Here is an 18508-nt window from a genome sequence, read left to right as displayed (position 1 = left end):
CCACTTATTTTCACTTGAAAACAAGCAAAAATAATCCATGGTGTTACAGGTCAGGAAAGCTATTTCCTTTGGAGAGGTAAAAGTTGGTAGTGATCAACTCTGTGATTCACCCAGCTGTATACTTAGGATTTGTGTAGTTTTGTGTATGTTTTACTTTGATAAAAATGGTTATAGTTTAAAAAAAAAAAAAACTGTCTTGGGGCACCTGGGTGGCTCAGTTGGTTAAGTGTCCAACTTCGGCTCAGGTCATGATCTCACTGCTCGTGAGTTCGAGCCCTACTTCGGGCTCTGTGCTAACAGCTCAGAGCCTGGAGCCTGCTTCAGATTCTGTCTCCGTCTCTCTGCCCCTTCCCCACTCCCTCTCTGTCTCTTTCTCTCTCAAATATGAATAAAACATTAAAAAAATTTTTTAAACTGTCTTACTATTCAATTTTTGTTTCCATATGGTTTAGACATTTTTAGAAAATGACTTTTATCTTTTACTAGAGAGGGGAAAATGATATAGAAAAAGCTTGTTAGCTAGTAAAACTAAAATTCTTGAATCGCTCTCTCCTCTGAAAGGAATGTCAACCCTGGTAGCAATTGGCAGTAAACTACATGTGCCACTACCCGGGTCAGTCACCCAGAACTCACATTCTCTTCCTACCTGTGCCTCAGTCTGTGGTTCCGAACTTCTTTAATTATACTGAACGTGTCAGTAACTTCTCCATCTGTGAAGACAAAAAGCTGTAGATAGAAAGAAGACATTCGTCAAATCTCTGTGAAGATCATTTTTTAAGACGCCAGAATTTGCCCTTGGGAAAAATCAACTGTTTCATTCCAGAGACTACAGCCCCTTCAGACGGGTGTGAGGTCCCTAACGTTCCATGGTCGCTTGCACCATACTCTCACATGGCTTGTTCGGGACCTGGGATGTTCATCACCTCCCCCTTCTCGTCTCATCTAAAACTTTTGTGGGACTCCACAAAATAACTTCCACCACCCACCGCCCACAGCACGGAGCTAAGGAAAGGAATTCTATTAAACGCTTCTTGTCTCTTGTCTTATTCTCTTCACTGCATGATAGAAGACTCTGAATTTTATGTCCTATTTTAACAAACCTACAACCAAGCTCAGGGGGATGGATTCTTGAACAGAGATTTCATTCTCTCTGTTGCCTTCTGCTGGCTCTGTTGCAGTTGTTCCTACCTGTAGGGGGTGGCCCGGGATGGAAGGTTCTCTGTAAATGACCTGGAGTGGTGTCAAGATTTCCGTGCCCCCTAGGTCCGCCCGCATAAGTTTAACTGTCCTCAGTGCCTCTTCCATGGTATCCTGAGTGTATTTCACACTATTCCTGAGAAAAACAAACACGCCCAGTGATACGATAGCTGCTCAACACCACCCAGTATCAAGTCCCTGAACTGACATACCCCCACTATAAACAACCTCACCTGAAACACCCGACGCCAAAGTCAACTGTGCAAGGAACCCCTCTAACGATCTACTTCTGTCTTTGAAGTCTCCTTTTGGACTGTCTGTAGGCTTTCTAGAAACTTACGGAAAGAATGCCTCGAAGGAAGATCCAAATGCATAGATATTGAAATAACAGTTTACAGGCAGACTCTTCAGCAGCAAAATCAGTGTTTCCTGAAGCAAGAGAGTACAAGGAGACGGCGAGACAGGCTCCTCCCAGACACACAGACCCTCCCAGTGTAATTCTTACAGGGGTGGGCCTTCCCACATTTCATGACTCCAGGCCCTTATATCCCAAGGCTATTCTCAGAGTGCTCATGTTAGATGTAGCTCAGAAGGGGAAAGTTCCAGATGGACCCCAATTTAACTCTTGCAATTCATCCTCCTTTGTGCCCGTGACCAGAAAAAGAGAGTAACTGGCTTTACCTTGGCTGCCTCTATGCGCAACTGTGATTTATCCTGTTTACTCATGGGGCACTGCATACTCCCTGAGCAGTCCACGAGGAAGACGAATTCTCCACAGATAGCTGATGGCTCAACTTCTGGGATATTTGGGTAGAAACACACCATCGCACATGGATCTTTCATCAAACCATCTAATTTGAAAAGATAAGGACACCAGAACATGAAAAGGAACCCAAGAATACCGAAGACCCCAAGAATCGGTGTAGTCAGTTACATAGGGAGCTGAGAAAATCCAAACCTAAAACGCTATTTGCTCTTCATACTGTATATCCTGGCAGAGGGTTTGGGGTGAGTTATAAACATATAAAAGATAGAGAAGCAGAAAAGATATGCAAGAAAAAAAGAAGGTAGAGGTCACAGGTACAACCAATAATTAAAATATATAATTGGATGCCAGTTTCCTAGCAGGGAGGTAATTGAGTGAAATGCCTGAAGTTAAAATGTTCTGGAATTTGCCAGAAGAATCGAGCTAATTTATTGGCAGGGACACCTTCTCTTCAGATCAAATCAATAGGAAATTTATCATGTGGGTCCTTGTTTAAGTCTTTAATTATACTTTCGAAATAATGAAGGCTCATGGGCAACTCCTATGTTGGCAGTTTGCAAGAGCTGAAAGTGTCATACACACCAAGGAAAGTCCTCTGCTTTGGGGATGAAACATTTAATGATACTCTCCGGAAGTGGGATGTGTGTTAGACTCTAACAGCATCATCCAAGCAACACTGTGAAGGAAACCATGGGAGTCTGACCCATGTTACCAGGCTGTCACAGCTTTGGTTTTATTTTGAGGAACAAGTGAACACTGATGCAAGAATTGAAATGTTAGTATTGAGACAGAGATGAAATGAGAATGGCTGGGTGATTAGATCCACTCCAGTTTTACAGTTCAGAGAATATAAGAGGACAAAGAATTAAATTCCCGTATCTTGCTGTCATAAAGTGATTCCAGGATTTATAGGTTTAAATACTCAGTAGCCTTGGGATTCGATACGACTACAGGATGTGGCTCGTTTTAATCTCTTACCCTTGGGATACCCCAATGACCAAACTGGCTTCCAAATGAAATGGGCGCAGCTCATCAAATATTTGCTTGAATGCTAGTTCAAGAATAACTTCTAAAAAATCCAAATCGCTGCATACAGAATGGAAGGGTAGCTTTTTTTTTTTTTTTTTTTTTTAATGGGTAAGGTAAATTCCATTCTATTTAAAGAGGCAACTTATTGTAGTGGGATTGGCACTGGACTGGTAAATCAGACAATCTGCCATGACAATGAAACAGGTGCGTATGTTTAATGTGTTTAGAACAGTGCCAGATATACAGTATGCACTATCTAGGTATTCCTGCTATAATTCCTTTGGCTTGGCTCAAATTATTTTCACCTTTATGAGTCTCTGCTTCCTCATTTTTATTTTTATTTTTATTTTTTTTTTTATTTTTGGGACAGAGAGAGACAGAGCATGAACGGGGGAGGGGCAGAGAGAGAGGGAGACACAGAATCGGAAACAGGCTCCAGGCTCCGAGCCATCAGCCCAGAGCCTGACGCGGGGCTCGAACTCACAGACCGCGAGATCGTGACCTGGCTGAAGTCGGACGCTTAACCGACTGCGCCACCCAGGCGCCCCAACTTCCTCATTTTTAAATAAGACATTGCAAGCCCTAGCTCTTCTGCTTGCTGGCCTCAGTTTCTTCATCTGAACAATCCAAGTAATAATACCTGACTCAAGATTATGTTAAGGGTTCAGTGATACACCTTTAAGGAACTGAATCGAGGCCTTAACTCAGGTTAAGCTCTTAATAACAATTTTGGAAAATTATTTACCAACTTTTTATGCTATTTTTATTAAATTATACATATAACTTTTTAAAAATCATGTTCTTAATGTGGTCAAGTATATTCTAAGTTTAAATATATATATATATATATATATATATATATATATATATATTTAAATATATATATATATATATATATATATATATATATATATATGTTGGGGGGTGCCTGGGTGGCTCAGTCGGTTGAGCGTCCGACTCGTGACTTCAGTTCAGGTCATAAACTCACAGTTCCTGGGTTCGAGCCCCACACTGGACTTAGCACTGACAGTGCAGCTGGGGGTTCTCTCTCTCCCTCTCTCTCTGCCTGTCCCCAGATCATGCGTCTCTCTTTCTCAAAATAAATACACTTTAAAATATGTGTGTACATAGGTACATATGTATGTAAAGTACTTTCATCATGTAGTAGTATGCTTCATTTTGTAGAACTATCAGTGGGTTTAGTGAGCCAAGCTGCCGGTTGTCATTTTCTTCCTTGGATGAATGGGAACAGAAAGTCATCTTGACCAGATATATGATCTAGGAAGTGAGATATGAGCGGCCCTGCTAGAAGGGGATTCACAAGATCATAAAGGCTTCCCCTGATATCCCACTCTGGCCCGCAGAGCCCGTCATAGAGAACAGATGAGGAATTCCACCTAGGGGCCAAGGGAACTTCTTGGAAGGAAAGGAACTGAGATCCTAATCCATACCTTTTAAGATTCAGCACTATAAAACTTTCTCTGGTGGATTAGAATAATCCTGACTGAAGACCAGGTCACTACTGTGGGCGTATTTCATGGGCACCCAAGGGGGAGGCACCAAAGGGAAAGGACAAAAACAGTACAAAAGGACAAAACTAAAGTACAAAGACAGGGCATGGAGCTTAGTGGAAGAAGAGCTGGAGCAAATCTGGTTGAGGCTGGGAGCCCCTCTACCGGCTTTAGCATGGACAACTGGCCCAGAGAAAAAATGGTTGAACAAGTGAGGGCAAACTAAGGAGCTCTAAATCGACCTTGGCCAAACATTAACAATGGGAGAGAAGGATGGCCTCTGGAGGACCAACTACAGGAAACTGTCTTCATAGCAGTGTAGTTACAGAAGTAAGAACCTAACCCAAGCTATAGCATTGTGACTATGACTGTCCCCAAACATCCTTCCATTCCACCAATGTGAAAAAAGCTTCAGAGGTGGCAGTACCTCCAGTTAGACTTTGGTCCCTGCAATCCAGGGACATGGCTGCCCAGGAAGGCCCAAGATAGCAATAGACTCCTATGGGTTATACCAGTTATAGTTATAAGGAACAGTACACACATGGTAAGGAAAATTTAGAAAATAAGGGAAATTAAAGAAATTAAAAAACTATTAAGAGACTATATCCAGTTTTTAACATACTTAGAAATTAAGATACTAGGGGGAGATGAAAAATCTCTGGAGATGAATGATCAGGCATTATCGGATTTGGAAATCTTTGATAATCTGAAAAGTGAAAATGTCACATCATTATTTTCATTTTATTTTTTCCCCACAAATGAATATTTACTTTTTCATTGAAGTACAATTAACATGCCATGTTATATTAGTTTCAGGTACCCGACATAATGATTCAACAATTCTATACATTACTCAGTGCTCACTACAATAAGTCTATTTGCCATCTGCCACCAAACGTTATTACAATCTTATTGACTATATTTCCTGTGCTCTACTTTTCATCACTGTGACTTACTTATTTGGAAACTGAAAGTTTGTACCTCTTAGTACCGTAGATAATAGATAAGGGGATATATAAAAGAAATAAAATAGACTAGAAATAGAGAAAAGGGATTCGGAGGTACACGTTTCCAGTTATTTTTATTTTATTTTATTTTTATTTGCACTTGTAGAGACTGATCATTGTCATCTATGTTTGTAAACTAGTTGTGTTTCCTCTCGTGAATTATTTGTCCATGTCCTTGATCCCGTTATCTACTGATTCACTTAAATTTGCCTCTAAGACACAACCACATGATACTCATTGTATCTAACCGTAATGTAAGCTCTTTGAATGTTTTACCTACTACTGGACAGAAGAAAAGTAAAGTGAGGGTAATTTGAGGGAAATTCCAAGACAAGAGTTACCCTTTAGGAGGTAACTACCAAGGGAGAAAGAACATACCTGGGTTGTTTTTAGGATTCCCCAACTCCACAGCTACACTGGGGGTATGCACCTCCCTGTAGTAAATCAGGAGTTCCACATCTCGATCAAATTTGTGTCCATCAGCCAAGGAAATCTGAGTTGGGAACAAGCAAAAGAGCCATGTTAGAACTATCACTGCTTGCTGCCTGGGGCTGAGGTCAGAGCTTCGGGCTACAGGCTTCTTCCTTGAGTAAGCATGATCAGCGGCAGGGGCAAGAATGGAGAGAAGGCTCTGGATAAAGAAGGAACAAAGTAGGATTCCCTCTACTTAGTAGGGAAAAGTAAGGAACATTTTGGAAAGACTGAGTGAGGAACAAGGTCAGAACCCAAAGAACAGGGGTGCTGGCAACAACATTACTCTCTTATGAATTACCTGGGCAGAAGTCTTCTTATCTCCAAGGTACTCAATAGGACTCAAGGGGCAGTTGGACTGGATCGTCTCAATGCCATGCTGGGAACTGACAGTGGCAGTCATGCTGAACGAATAGGGCAAGTCATCCAAAGGGACTATGGGAGTCTTCAAATCAAGGCAACTGTCCTCAGGCGATCCTACAAGAAGTTACCTTAGTTCCGTTTTCCCTTCTCATATTTCTTAGCACCCCTACAACACTTGAGGGGGTTTCCCAAATTATATAACCCACCACCAGTATTCAAAAGGAAAGGATACTCACCAGAGCAACGGTATCGAGGATTCAAGACAGCTGGGAGCACATAGCGCAGGGCCCCATCCGCTTCCAGGGGCAGCTCCTGCACGTACTTCAGGGTGAGTGCCACCTTTGACCCAGGTTGCAAGTTCCCCACATTGCAACAGAAGACGTCCCTGGAGCACTTGTCCTCTTCCAGGAGGAAAGCTTGGTGGCGGTGGCTGATGGCACTCTCATAGATGATGTGGGCCTACGGATAACAGGGAAAGGAAGGTGATACCAAAGGTAGCACGGCTAAATGAAGAGACGAGCGGTACGGAAAACAGAGACTGATGGAGAAGCCCTGCGATTGGTCTTGCCAAGGTCACAGCTCTACTGTGAATGCCTGATGGACTATTCCCCCCAGATGATTTTAGGAAAATAGCAGCTAGAGGGGAATAGCAGAAAGAGCATTCAACATCAGCATTTTTTGTGAAGTTGCATATGCTAGAGATCCTAAGAGTATGCATTAAGGAAATAAGAAGGGAGGAGATAATCTACTCATCCCTACTACCTTCTTCTTATCCTTTAATTCTGCTTTAATTGTCTTCCCATCCACCATGGCCTCAAAGCTGTAGACAGCTGAATCTTCATCCATGGGGAACACAAAGAAGGTCTCCAAAGGAAATTTCTCTTCATTTTCATAGTTTAAGGTAGCAGCCACACCAGCCACAAACTCATGAATGGACAAGGTCACACAGATGCTCTTCAATGGCACTAGAGATAGACCAGAGTTCAAGTGATGAACAAACTTTACCAGAAGGCCTCCTGCATGCCAGGCTTTGGGCTAGATGCCAAAGATACAATGGCAGGTTAGGGTCATGAATCATGCCTACCTGGTTCCTCTTGGCGGGTTAGTAGGCCAGAAGGGCGCACCATGGTGATGCAGGGTTACTGTGGAAAAGACACATCAGAAATACAGTGATATGTTGGGGATTATCTATTCAAAGACCAGACCTCATGTGCTCCTGTCTGGCACGAGAATACATTCAGAGGATTAATGGGAGGGAGAAAGAAGCTGTGAAGAAGGGGACACAGATGCCAACAGTAATACTCCTTCTAAATGCCAGACCCAAGTGGTAAACTGTAAGATTCACTAAGTACCCAATAAACAGGAAGTCTCTGAAACACCCTGAAGCTGGTTCAAATACCAGTTCCACTTTTTCAAATATACCATTCCTTAGATACTGTATGTGGAATAACTAAAATTATCTTAACCCCTTTGAACCTCAGTATTCTCTTTCCACAATGAAAACCATATACTATTTGTCATATATGCATATATGGATTTATATATATGAAGTCCTTAGAATAGTGCCTGGCCTACAGGAAGCGTTTAATCGATGATAATAGACTTGTATTGCTCCTGCTGTAATTGTTACAGTTGTTAAATAGACCTTGCCTGTTACTTTGGATCATGCTAAACAGAGACCTGCACTGAAGAAGCGTCTTGATCCATAATGGTCCCCTGCAACTAAGATCACTTACCTTGTGACTTTTCTTTTGGGACGCACAATTGAAACCACTGTTTCCTCCATCCAAAGTATTCTAAGATATACATATAAATATCACATATGCAACATGACCTCCATTTTATTTTATTTTTTATTTTTTTTAAATGTTTATTTATTTTTGAAAGAGACAGAGACAGAATGCAAGTGAGTTTGGGGCAGAGACAGAGGGAGACACAGAATCCGAAGCAGGCTCCAGGCTCCCGGCTGTCAGCACAGAGCCTGACGCAGGGCTCGAACTCACCAGCTGTGAGATCATGACCTGAGCCAAAGTCGGATGCTCAACCAACTGAACCACCCAGGTGCCCCAACATGACCTCTATTTGAAATCATGCCATCCTAACCACATATTCCAAATTTTATTATAATCTTAGACACCTATTTCATGTGATATGGTAACAAGAAGATAAATTTACATATCTAGATTATGATTTACACGATGATTCTTTTATCCAGAGAATCAGTGGGTGGGTCTGGTCCTAGTCATTGGCCCTAGTACCCCTGGAAGCTGCCCTCTGACCATTCTGAACAGAATCACTGGTCACCTTGCCTCTCCCTGCTCTGTCAAAGGGTGACATGAGCTACAATCTCCAGCACCAGTTAGGGGGCCTTTCACTGAAAACACAACTTAAGGAGCTAAAATGGAAGTGTCTGGTGTACAGAGAATGCCGAAAAAAACAGAAACTTGTGTACTTATCCAGAGTCCCAGAAGCAGATGAGGCTCTGGGAAGCCCAACCTTCATTGAGGAACCCACAGGCCAGAAAAACATGCAGGCTCATGGGAAAGGCAACTTTCCTTCCTAGAACAACATCCTCCTCAAGGATTCTGAAGCTTCTGGAGGACTACTTCTAGGCCCTCTATGCCCATCCCAATCACCATTTAAAACCTCACCCTACTCCCATCCAGAGCAATGTCCACGTCGCTCATCCATCTGATGGCAATGGTGCATCTTGTACACCATGCCCCGTGTCCACAGATCAGCACCAATAAATCAGGCTCTTCATTCTGTGTTTGGTATTTTGAAGAACTGGATAAAAACTGAGTGTGGCGGGGTGCCTGGGGGGCTCAGTCGGTTAAGTATCCAACCTCAGCTCAGGTCATGATCTCACCATTCGTGGGTTCAAGCCCCATGTCAGGCTCTGTGCTGACAGCTCAGAGCCTGGAGCCTGCTTAGGAGTCTGTCTCCCTTTCCTTCTGCCCCTGCCCCACTCATGATCTCCCTCTCTCTCTCTCTCTCTCTCTCTCTCTCTGTCTCTCTCTCTCAAAAATAAATAAACATTAAAAAATTTTAAAAAACTGAGTGTGGCAAAATGGCTCCCATTTGATAGAAACACAGAAGGCAGTAGCAGCTGTGGGGAGAGGAAAGAATGGTCAGGAAAAGGACTTCCATGCAGATGCTTGACTGAGGTAAGATCTGGTAGGACAGGCTGGGGTTAGGGGAGGGAAAATTTTCTAAAAATATCAGTAGGAAGCTTACAACAGGAGAAAGACCCAGGACCCTCGACAACTGAAGAAATGTGTCAAGTAACCCAATCTCTGAGGCTTGGCAATACTCACCAAGGATGGCTTCCAGGTGAAGGGACAGAAGCAGAGGGGTATCTCCTACAAAGAAACAGTCTTATTTCCCAATTCTAACCCCGGAACAAATCCTTCATTGAGGGGAATTTGCTTTTCTGAACCTTCTCCCCCACCTTCTCCGTACAAACTATGGTGGTTCAGAACTAGTTCTCTGCCCCCCAGGATGCCATTTCAGAAATGCACCTGGCAACGGTAGGCAAAGACTGACCACAGCAGCTGACCAAGGTCAAAGCGTTGAATCTGAGGCGGCTGGGAGAATAGAGGGGGGGCCCAGTGAGCCGGAGGGCTGCGTGTTAAGGTGGACCCTCAGGAATCCAAGACTCCAGGCACCTAGCGGTTCAGCCACCCACCTAAGAGAGGGAGGAGCCAGCGCGCTCGTGGCGCAGCGGGCCACACCCCTGCAGCCTGTTGCAGGGGACAAGAGGGGAGTGGAGCTCAGATAGAAACAGAAAGTGATTTAATCTTTAAAATTTCAGTCCTAGATTTGCAGCCTCCAAGTATTAACAGAAGGGACCAGAGTCGCTTCCTTAAATTTCTATAGGGAAGGGTTTAGAGGCTGCAGTCCTACTAGGGTCGGGGGTGGGGGGAGGTTTGAAACTCCATTTCCACAGCAGAAAATTCGATAAAATTGAGAAAACATCAATCTTCTACAAGAAAGAGAGAGAGAGAGAGAGAGGGAGAGAGAGAGAGAAATAAGTTAAAGAGAAGGAAAGTAAAAAGAAGAGGGACCTTGAGAAAATCAGCAGATGCCTAAATCCCCTTTCCAGCCCTCACCCCCACCCCCACCCCCCACAAGATTCCCCTAAACTGCCAAACCTGCAGAAAACCCCCGGGGAGCGAACACCAGGATTAAATTCCCCCACCCCTTGGGTTTGCAGTTAAAACAAGCCCCAGCGGGTTTGGAGATGGGGAAAGGGAGCTGGAAAGGGCGCGTCTTGGCCGTCACGGTTAAGGGGTGTGATCCAGCCCCAGCGCGGGCTGCGGGATCCCCTACCTTCTCCCGCAGTCTGGGCGCTCTGAGTCACAGCCGGGGGAAAACAGCTGCAGTCAAAATTTCCAGGAAGACCCGCCCCTTCTAGGGACCGGTTACAAAGTGGCGACTACTTGATTAAGGGATCAATGGAAAATTCTTCAACCCTCGAACGTTTGCTGTTTTTCCAACGCCTAGTCTCTGCTAAGGACCAATCAGAAGACAGGCAAAGGGAAGAGACTGTTTTACCAGTGAAGTGCTTTCACAGTAACATCAACAATCACATCAAATCACATCATATTCCTGTAACAGATTGAATTACCCAGGACTTACTGTGCACTAGGCCCTACTAATAATGCTGTATGGTAGGCCCTGAACTTTATGGGCATTATCATTGACTTCTAATCTCTAGTTTGAGTTATTTGTCCCAAGATTGCATCCCTCCTAACAGCACAGGGGGGAGGGCCCGGAGACAGGACAATGCTCACAGGGACCAAGTCTTCCAGTCATGGATCACTTATGGATTTTTCATCAGGATCATAAAATTAGGGTGTTTGGTTTTTGTTTTTTGGGTTATTGTGGGTTTTGGGTTTTTTTTGTTTTTTGTTTTTTGTTTTTTGGGTTTTTTTTGGTGCTGGGGCTAACAACATAAGTAAGTTAGAATATCTATGCTCATTTTGCTGGCTAAGGGACACTAGAAGCGATGAAGTTTCCTATGTCTTCTTTATTTCAAAATGATCTGTTAAATCTGAGGCTTAAAAAAAGAATTGTATTGCTATTGAGAATATGTAGAGGGTAAAGAAACATAATACATATGAAAACTCAGGTTCATTTTGGTCTCTGCAATGTATTCATATTTACTTTCTCTGAGTTTGTTGTCTTATCTGTAAAATGGAAATAATGGCACACTTCCCTCCCTGGGTTGTTTTTAAAGATTCGGTGGATCTTGACGTGATGTGATGTGTGTATATACACATGTAGGGTAAAGCACAATATAAGCACAAATTCTATTTTATCAGTTTTAGGCTCTAGGACTATGTTCTTTACATGTATCAAACTAATTGTGAGAGGGAATGATCCTTTTCTCTTGGTAGAAATCACATCTGGTATTGTTTCTCCTGACTATAACTTCTGTTGGCCGAAGTGTCTGGTCAACAAAAGGAAGAGGCTGGAAGAATGGGCAGAGTTCATCTTCTGACCTGGTTGGACTAGAGAGGTTAAAAAAAAAAAAAAATAGTTTGCTACAGACGGTATATGGCAGCTGGGTTGGAAGGAACTGAATCAGGAAACATATAGATGATGCTAGTTATTGGAAGGACACTTATATGAAAAGCCTCTGAATCTGGCACAACGTACATAATTAAGTAGACCTTAATAGCTGTTAAAAATGTGAATGTATTTTATTGATCTGTTTATTCATACTTCGTGTAAGCCCGATGAATAATTCACTCTTTGCATATAGGCAATTTAATAAATCCAATGATCAAATTTTGAAAGAGAACATGCAATTCATTTTTTTAAAAAAAAAATTTTTTTAATGTTTATTTATTTTTGAGAGAGAGAGAGAGACAGAGCGTGAGTGAGGGAGGTACAGAGAGAGGGAGGGACATAGAATCCAAAGCAGTCTCCAGGCTCTGAGCTGTCAGCACGGAACCGTGAGATCATGACCCGAGCCGAAGTCGGATGCTTAACTGACTGAGCCACCCAGGCGCCCCTTGTAATTCACTCTTTTAGTCAACATATAATTACTGGGCTTCTACTGTATGCAAGGCATTGTTCTAGACATTGGCATTGTGGCAATAACAAGACACAAAGACCCTTCCCTATCTGGAGCTTACATTGCAGGGGGAGGAAATAGTCAATAAACAAATAAGCAAGTAAATAAAGAAGAAAATATCTGGTAGTGTGAGTGCTTAAGGAAAACACGTTTGTAGTGTAATAGAGAATGAATACAAGCCACCTTAGATTAGGTGTCTCCACCCAAAATTCTGTCCTTGTGACTTTAGGTTGCTTAGGAATCTCTAATATCAATTCTCAAGTTTAGCCCAAGTTTAACCAAGCCTATGGTCTTTCAGAATAAAGACATTTCCTGGCCTCCCTTAAAGCTAGGTATGACATTATGACCGAGTTCTGGCCGATGGGAAACAAAAAATGATGTGTGCAACATCACACCATTCCCTTTCAAAGCAAAGAGTATGGGGCGCCTGGGTGGCTCAGCTGGTCAAGTGTCTGACTTTGGCTCAGGTTGGTGGGTTTCAGCCCCATCTCAGGCTCTGTGCTGACAGCTCAGAGCCTGGAGCCTGATTTGGATTCTGTGTCCCCCCCCCTCTCTGCCCCTACCCCACTCATTCTCTGTCTCTTCCTCTTAAAAATAAACAATAAACATTAAAAAAATTCAAAGAAAAGAGTATGGCCACCTCCTCACTTTCCCCTCTTCCTATTCACTGATAGAAATGCACAACCAATCATGACTTATTCCTTTTCCTTCTCTTCAGGAAGGTCCATTCTTCCTTAGCTCTCCCTTCCACCTGTCATGTTCATGCTTTCCCCCCCAACAAGAGACAATAATGAGTCACCAGCAATTATGAAGATATTCAAGGCTCATCTTATCTCTTCTAGTTCAGGAATTAGATACCCTACATTTTGATGTGCACCTAAATTCCTTTCATTAGGCATGGACTCTCAAGCTAACAGGAGGCTCACTTATAGCTATTGCTTTCCAGGATTAATAAAAAAAGGCCTAAAGTAGTCTAAAAACAAAAGGAATCATTTCAGAGCATTCCAAAATCCTATTCAAATAAACACACTTCCTGGATGCTACTATTTTCTAAGTTCTAGAGATATAGTGCTGAACAAGAATAGACACAATCTCTTCATGGAACTTATACTCGAAGTATGTCTGTAAAATAATTTCCAACTTTTCATTCAGTTACTTATCTAACAAATATTTAAATGCCAACTCTTTACTAACACTGTGATAAGTATTGTGGATTTAATGACAAATTATGATGTTTACTCTCAGGGGATTTACAGCCTAATAGAACCTAAATTTAGTTCCTTTGGAATTTCTTTTGTATATATGAATAGTATTAACCTATCTTACCACTTCTAATTTTTTTAGAAGATAAAATTATCAATTAGTAACTATTAATTATAGAAGAGGATTGAAGAAATCAATCAGGAATTATAATTGGAAGTCAGGAAATTATAATTAAACAATTTTCATATACTTCAGATCTCCACTGAATCATGAAAGTCAAAACTGAAAGTGAGAATATCATGCATGCCTTTATGGACAATTCACAAGCACCTTTGAATCCTAGCCTTGTAACAGACAGCTGACAACAGCACACCCTGGTGGCAATTCCTATTCTCAACATATTCTATTTTGTGACTTTTTCCTTTAAAATAAAACAAATAGTTAAACACATAGAAGCAGAGTGCAGAATGGTGGTTGCCAGGGGTAAGGATGAGAGAGAAAATGGGGACAGAACCAAGGGTATAGAGTTTCAGTAAGGCAAAATGAATAAACTTTAGATATCTGCTGTACAACATCGTGCTTACAGTTAATAATACTGTATTGTACACTTAAAAATCTGTTAAGAAAGTAGATCCCATTGTAAGTTTTCTTACCAGAAAAAAATAAAAATTAAAAATTTTAAAAAGCAGAAAACACAAAACAGTTGTGGAATTGAAATCCTTTTGTTGCACTAAGGAGTCAAAAATTCCAGTTGTTAGCAAAGATTAAATATCCGTATCTACATCTTTATGGGTGATATAACTTTACTAAAACCTACCTTCTACATAATACAACTTAGCTACTAATCTTTAGACAATTTAAAACCCCAGGATCACTTCCAGATTTATCACTGATAGTTTCTTTTCAGTCAAATGAACATTGCTAAATAAGAAAATTCTAAAACTACGGAATGTATTCAATTAGAATAATACTAATACAATTCAAATTCTAATGCACATTGTACTGAATTGCAATCGATTATTGTCGTCAAAGGTGTGGGTGCCATTAACCTTTGATGAATATTTAGGGTATTTGACCGTGTCTTTGATTAACTGTAGACATGTTCTGAAAAGAAATCAGGAGGAAGTGGCTTCCAGGTTAGTCTATTTTAGGGCATGCATTATTGTACAATTGACTGTGGATGTTAGTTAAATTATGTTCATCTGTTCAATATTGAGCTCTTTGTTCTCTTAGCCCATCCAGTATTTCACCATAGTAATGTTTCGTATCACATTGTATCCATGTTCATTAAGGAAGATGACATCCCGTGACATAAAAGCATACATTCTATTTGCTTCACTGTCCTCTAAATGTCTTTGGCAGAAGCCTAATTCTTAATTTCAGCATCATATTTATGTTTAAACAAAGCTTGGGGCACCTGGCTGGCTCAGTCAGTAAAGCATGTGAGTCTTGATCTCAGGGTTGTACGTTTGAGCCCCATATTAGGTGTGGAGATTACTTAAAAATGAAATCCTTTAAAAAATTTTTTAAATAAACAAAGATTGATGGTGATGAATGTCCTGGTATCGTGTCTGCCTCGAGTCATTCTCCACATTCATGCTTTCACCGTCTTATCTCTATCCAGACCTCTGCTCCGGGAACATGAGGAAACACACAGAGTTCCATGAGTTTATTCTACTGGGAATACCTCAGACAGAGGGACTGGAGACTGTGCTATTTGTCATCTTCTCATTTGCTTACCTCTTCACCCTGCTTGGCAATTTACTCATCCTTACAGCAATTGTTTCTTCCTCTACCCTTCACACCCCCATGTATTTCTTTCTGGGACGCCTATCTATTTTCGACACGTTGTTCCCATCTGTAACCTGTCCCAAGATGCTATATTATCTCTCTGGCCAGAGCCAAGCCCTTTCTTATAAGGGCTGTGCTGCACAGCTCTTCTTCTACCATTTCCTGGGGTCTAGCGAAGGTTGTCTCTATTCTGTGATGGCCTATGACCGCTTTGTGGCCATCTGTCACCCACTGAGGTATATGCCCATTATGAGACCTGGGGTCTGTGTCAGCTTAGTCATGGCAGCCTGGCTGGCGGGTTGTCTCCACGCCACCATCCTGACCTCCTTCACCTTTCGGTTAACCTACTGTGGCTCCAACCGGGTGGAGTACTTCTTCTGTGACATTCCTGCTGTCTTACCCCTGGCTTGTACTGACAGCTCCCTGGCCCAGAAAGTGGGCTCCACTAATGTTGGGTTTCTGGCTTTAATGCTTTGGTTCAGTGTCTGTATCTCCTACACACGCATTGGGATTGCCATTCTGAGAATCCGATCAGCAGAGGGCGGGAAGAAAGCTTTCTCTACCTGCAGTGCCCACCTCACTGCAATCCTCTGTGCCTATGGACCTGTAATCATCATCTACCTGCAGCCCTCACCCAACCCCTTGCTTGGTGCTGTGGTGCAAATATTAAATAATATTGTCTCACCCATGCTGAACTCGTTAATCGATTCCTTAAGAAACAGGGAAGTGAAAAGATCCCTGAGAAGAGTGTTCTACAATGCAGTATTTATTTCTCTGGCATAAACTATGGGTTTCTTAAATGGATTTTGGAAATTTTTGTCTCAACATCATCTACTTATTTCCTCCTCTTAAATAAATAAGAAGATAATAGAAAATGCTTCCTCGAAAGTGTTATATTTTGTTTCCCTAATAAGATTTTCTATGCATGTCTCTGTAACACTTGGGGCCCCCAAAATTATCCCCCTAATATTATCCTCAGTGCCTTATTCCTGGGTAAGGAATCCATGGGGCATAGCAAGCAGCTGGAGACAGACTTCTTATCTTCATAATGCAACCAAGTTTGTCTTGTTGAGGATAGCGAGGATCAGTGGTGGTCCAAGAAGCACCCTCAATAGTCCATCTCCAGGCTAAATCACCCTTCACTTAATTTCTCTTGCTGCATTTGCAACGTTCCTCTTTTCTGCCTATAAACATTTCAGTTCCTCCATGTTGCTAAGAATAGTATTGACACATATAGAGCATGATCTACTCTGCAGGGACCATGATGAGCATTTCACAGTATTATCTAATCTTTGCATCACCCCATACAGTAAACTTCCCATTTTATAGAAAGAAAAACAAAAAGGTTTTGAGGATTAAAGACCTCAAGTAGTGGACTCAAGTTTGCACAATAAGCAGTAAAGCAGACCTCGAACTCAGATCCAGGTAACTCAAAGCCCCTACTCTTAATCCTTCTTTTACATGACTCCCTAAAAGTCCTGCTTGGCAATTTGCTCATCCTTATTACCTCTCTCCAGTGTTCATGATGCACAGAAAATGTTCGATAAATAACTGGGAAAATATTCCCTGGCATAGGTCATGTTCGCATGTTGACTTTACTATTATCTCTCTTTGTTCTGTCACTATCCATTCTCCCGTATGCAGATGGTGGCGCTGAGAAATAGCAATCGTTGTCTTGCCCTTTGTAACACATCTAGTTACGTGGTAAAGCCAGGCCTAGACCCTAGCCGGGCTTGGGTCTATTAACTCCTATTAACTATTAACTCCTAGTAACTCCTATTGTTCTGGTTTTCCTTCTACCCCATCCTGCCAATGTTACTCCTTAGTATGAAAAGGTGGGGAAAGCCTTCTTCCTGTCCTGTGTTGTTTGAGGAGAAGAAGGCCTAATTATGAGGTTCAATCACCAAGATCATCTGGTTCTCCCACCAAGTTCCATTTTCCAGCTTGGTCTCCAATAATACTGGAGTTGATCATTATTTTTCAGGGTTTTTTTCCAGAATCTAAGGAGAAAGAAGGGTGTTATTTGCTGGAGATCTCACAGACACAACAGCCCTTAGTTTTCATGACATTTTGGTGCTTTGAAGTTTTTATATTCCATTCTTATTCACAAAGCTTCCCATCCTACTTGAAAGCATTAAAACAAAGCAAAAAAAAAAAAAAAAGTGAAAATCCTAAATAAAAAAATATATTACTGCCCTTACAAAAGGCATAAAACAAAAAGGACAAAATGAAGCCCATTTAAGTGTAGATAAATGACTTAAGGTGCGGTATAAGGATTCCGATGGTGAGTGGATAAACACAACGTGATATATACATACATGGAATATTGTTCAGACTGAACAAGCAAGGAAATTCTGACATGTGCTACAGCCTGGATAAACTTTGAGAACATTATTTTAAGTGAAATATGCCGGTCACAGAAAGGCAAATACCATGTGATTCCAGTTATGCGAGGTATTTAGAGTAGTCAAATCAATAGAAAAAGAAAAGAGAATGGTGGTTTCCAAAGGCTGGGAGAGGGGGAAATGGGTAGTTGTTTAATGGATATAGAGTCTCAGGTTGACAACAAGTTTTGCAAAAAGTTCTGGAGATTGATGGCGCACCAGTACAAAAATACTTAACACTACTGAACTGAACTTAAAAACGGTAAAGATGGGGCGCCTGGGAATCTCAGTCAGTAAAGCGTCGGACTTCAGCTCAGGTCATGATCTCACAGTTCACGAGTTCAAGCCCCATGTTGGGCTCTGTGCCGACAGCTCACAGCCTGGAGCCTCCTTTGGATGCTGTATCTCCCTCTCTCTCTCTGCCCCTGCCCTACTCGTACTCTCTCTCTCTCTCAAAAATAAATAAAACATTTTTTAAAATTTTAAAAAGGGTAAAGATAGCAAATTTTATGCAGTGTGTAGTTTACCACAATTGAAAAATACATCTGCTTATCCTTTTTTCACATTTCCTGTGGTTTTTGAGTTTGCTAGTTCTCTCCCTTGTCTTGTAACTACATACACTTCTGAACCCTCTCAAATCACAGTTTGTTTAACATCTCAGTTTGGTGTGGGCAGAGAAGACATGTAGCCTAAGTTGTCCT

The 18508-nt window shown here is 41.7% G+C and overlaps 2 protein-coding genes across 5 annotated transcripts in view; one reads left to right on the top strand and one right to left on the bottom strand.

The window, feature by feature from the left end:
- Positions 1 to 10769, bottom strand: part of VWA5A (von Willebrand factor A domain containing 5A) — a 34626-nt gene extending 23857 nt beyond the window's left edge. Inside the window, exons 1-11 of one of the 4 annotated variants that reach the window (XM_042905636.1) lie at positions 10677 to 10769; positions 9662 to 9706; positions 7429 to 7486; positions 7107 to 7309; positions 6581 to 6803; positions 6283 to 6458; positions 5889 to 6003; positions 1879 to 2048; positions 1538 to 1626; positions 1189 to 1333; positions 647 to 726 (exon numbers count right to left, since the gene is read on the bottom strand). In XM_042905636.1, the coding sequence (XP_042761570.1) occupies positions 647 to 726; positions 1189 to 1333; positions 1538 to 1626; positions 1879 to 2048; positions 5889 to 6003; positions 6283 to 6458; positions 6581 to 6803; positions 7107 to 7309; positions 7429 to 7471 (1244 nt within the window). In that variant the 5' untranslated portion in view covers positions 7472 to 7486; positions 9662 to 9706; positions 10677 to 10769. Of the gene's footprint in view, positions 1 to 646; positions 727 to 1188; positions 1334 to 1537; positions 1627 to 1878; positions 2049 to 5888; positions 6004 to 6282; positions 6459 to 6580; positions 6804 to 7106; positions 7310 to 7428; positions 7487 to 9661; positions 9707 to 9865; positions 10156 to 10676 lie in introns of those variants that run through there. The other 3 variants (XM_042905639.1, XM_042905638.1, XM_042905637.1) reach the window with 3 other exon arrangements.
- Positions 10770 to 15267: 4498 nt separating this feature from the next.
- LOC122201153 (olfactory receptor 148-like) lies at positions 15268 to 16206 on the top strand. The gene has a single exon (XM_042907099.1). The coding sequence runs from the start codon at positions 15274 to 15276 to the stop codon at positions 16204 to 16206; it is 933 nt and encodes a 310-aa protein (XP_042763033.1). The 5' UTR covers positions 15268 to 15273.
- Positions 16207 to 18508: the final 2302 nt, after the last annotated feature.

The sequence above is a fragment of the Panthera leo genome, chromosome D1, assembly GCF_018350215.1.
Source record: "Panthera leo isolate Ple1 chromosome D1, P.leo_Ple1_pat1.1, whole genome shotgun sequence".
Classification (NCBI taxonomy): domain Eukaryota; kingdom Metazoa; phylum Chordata; class Mammalia; order Carnivora; family Felidae; genus Panthera; species Panthera leo.
The sequence above is the reverse complement of the archived record's forward strand: the minus strand, read 5'-3'. Positions and strand labels throughout refer to the sequence as shown.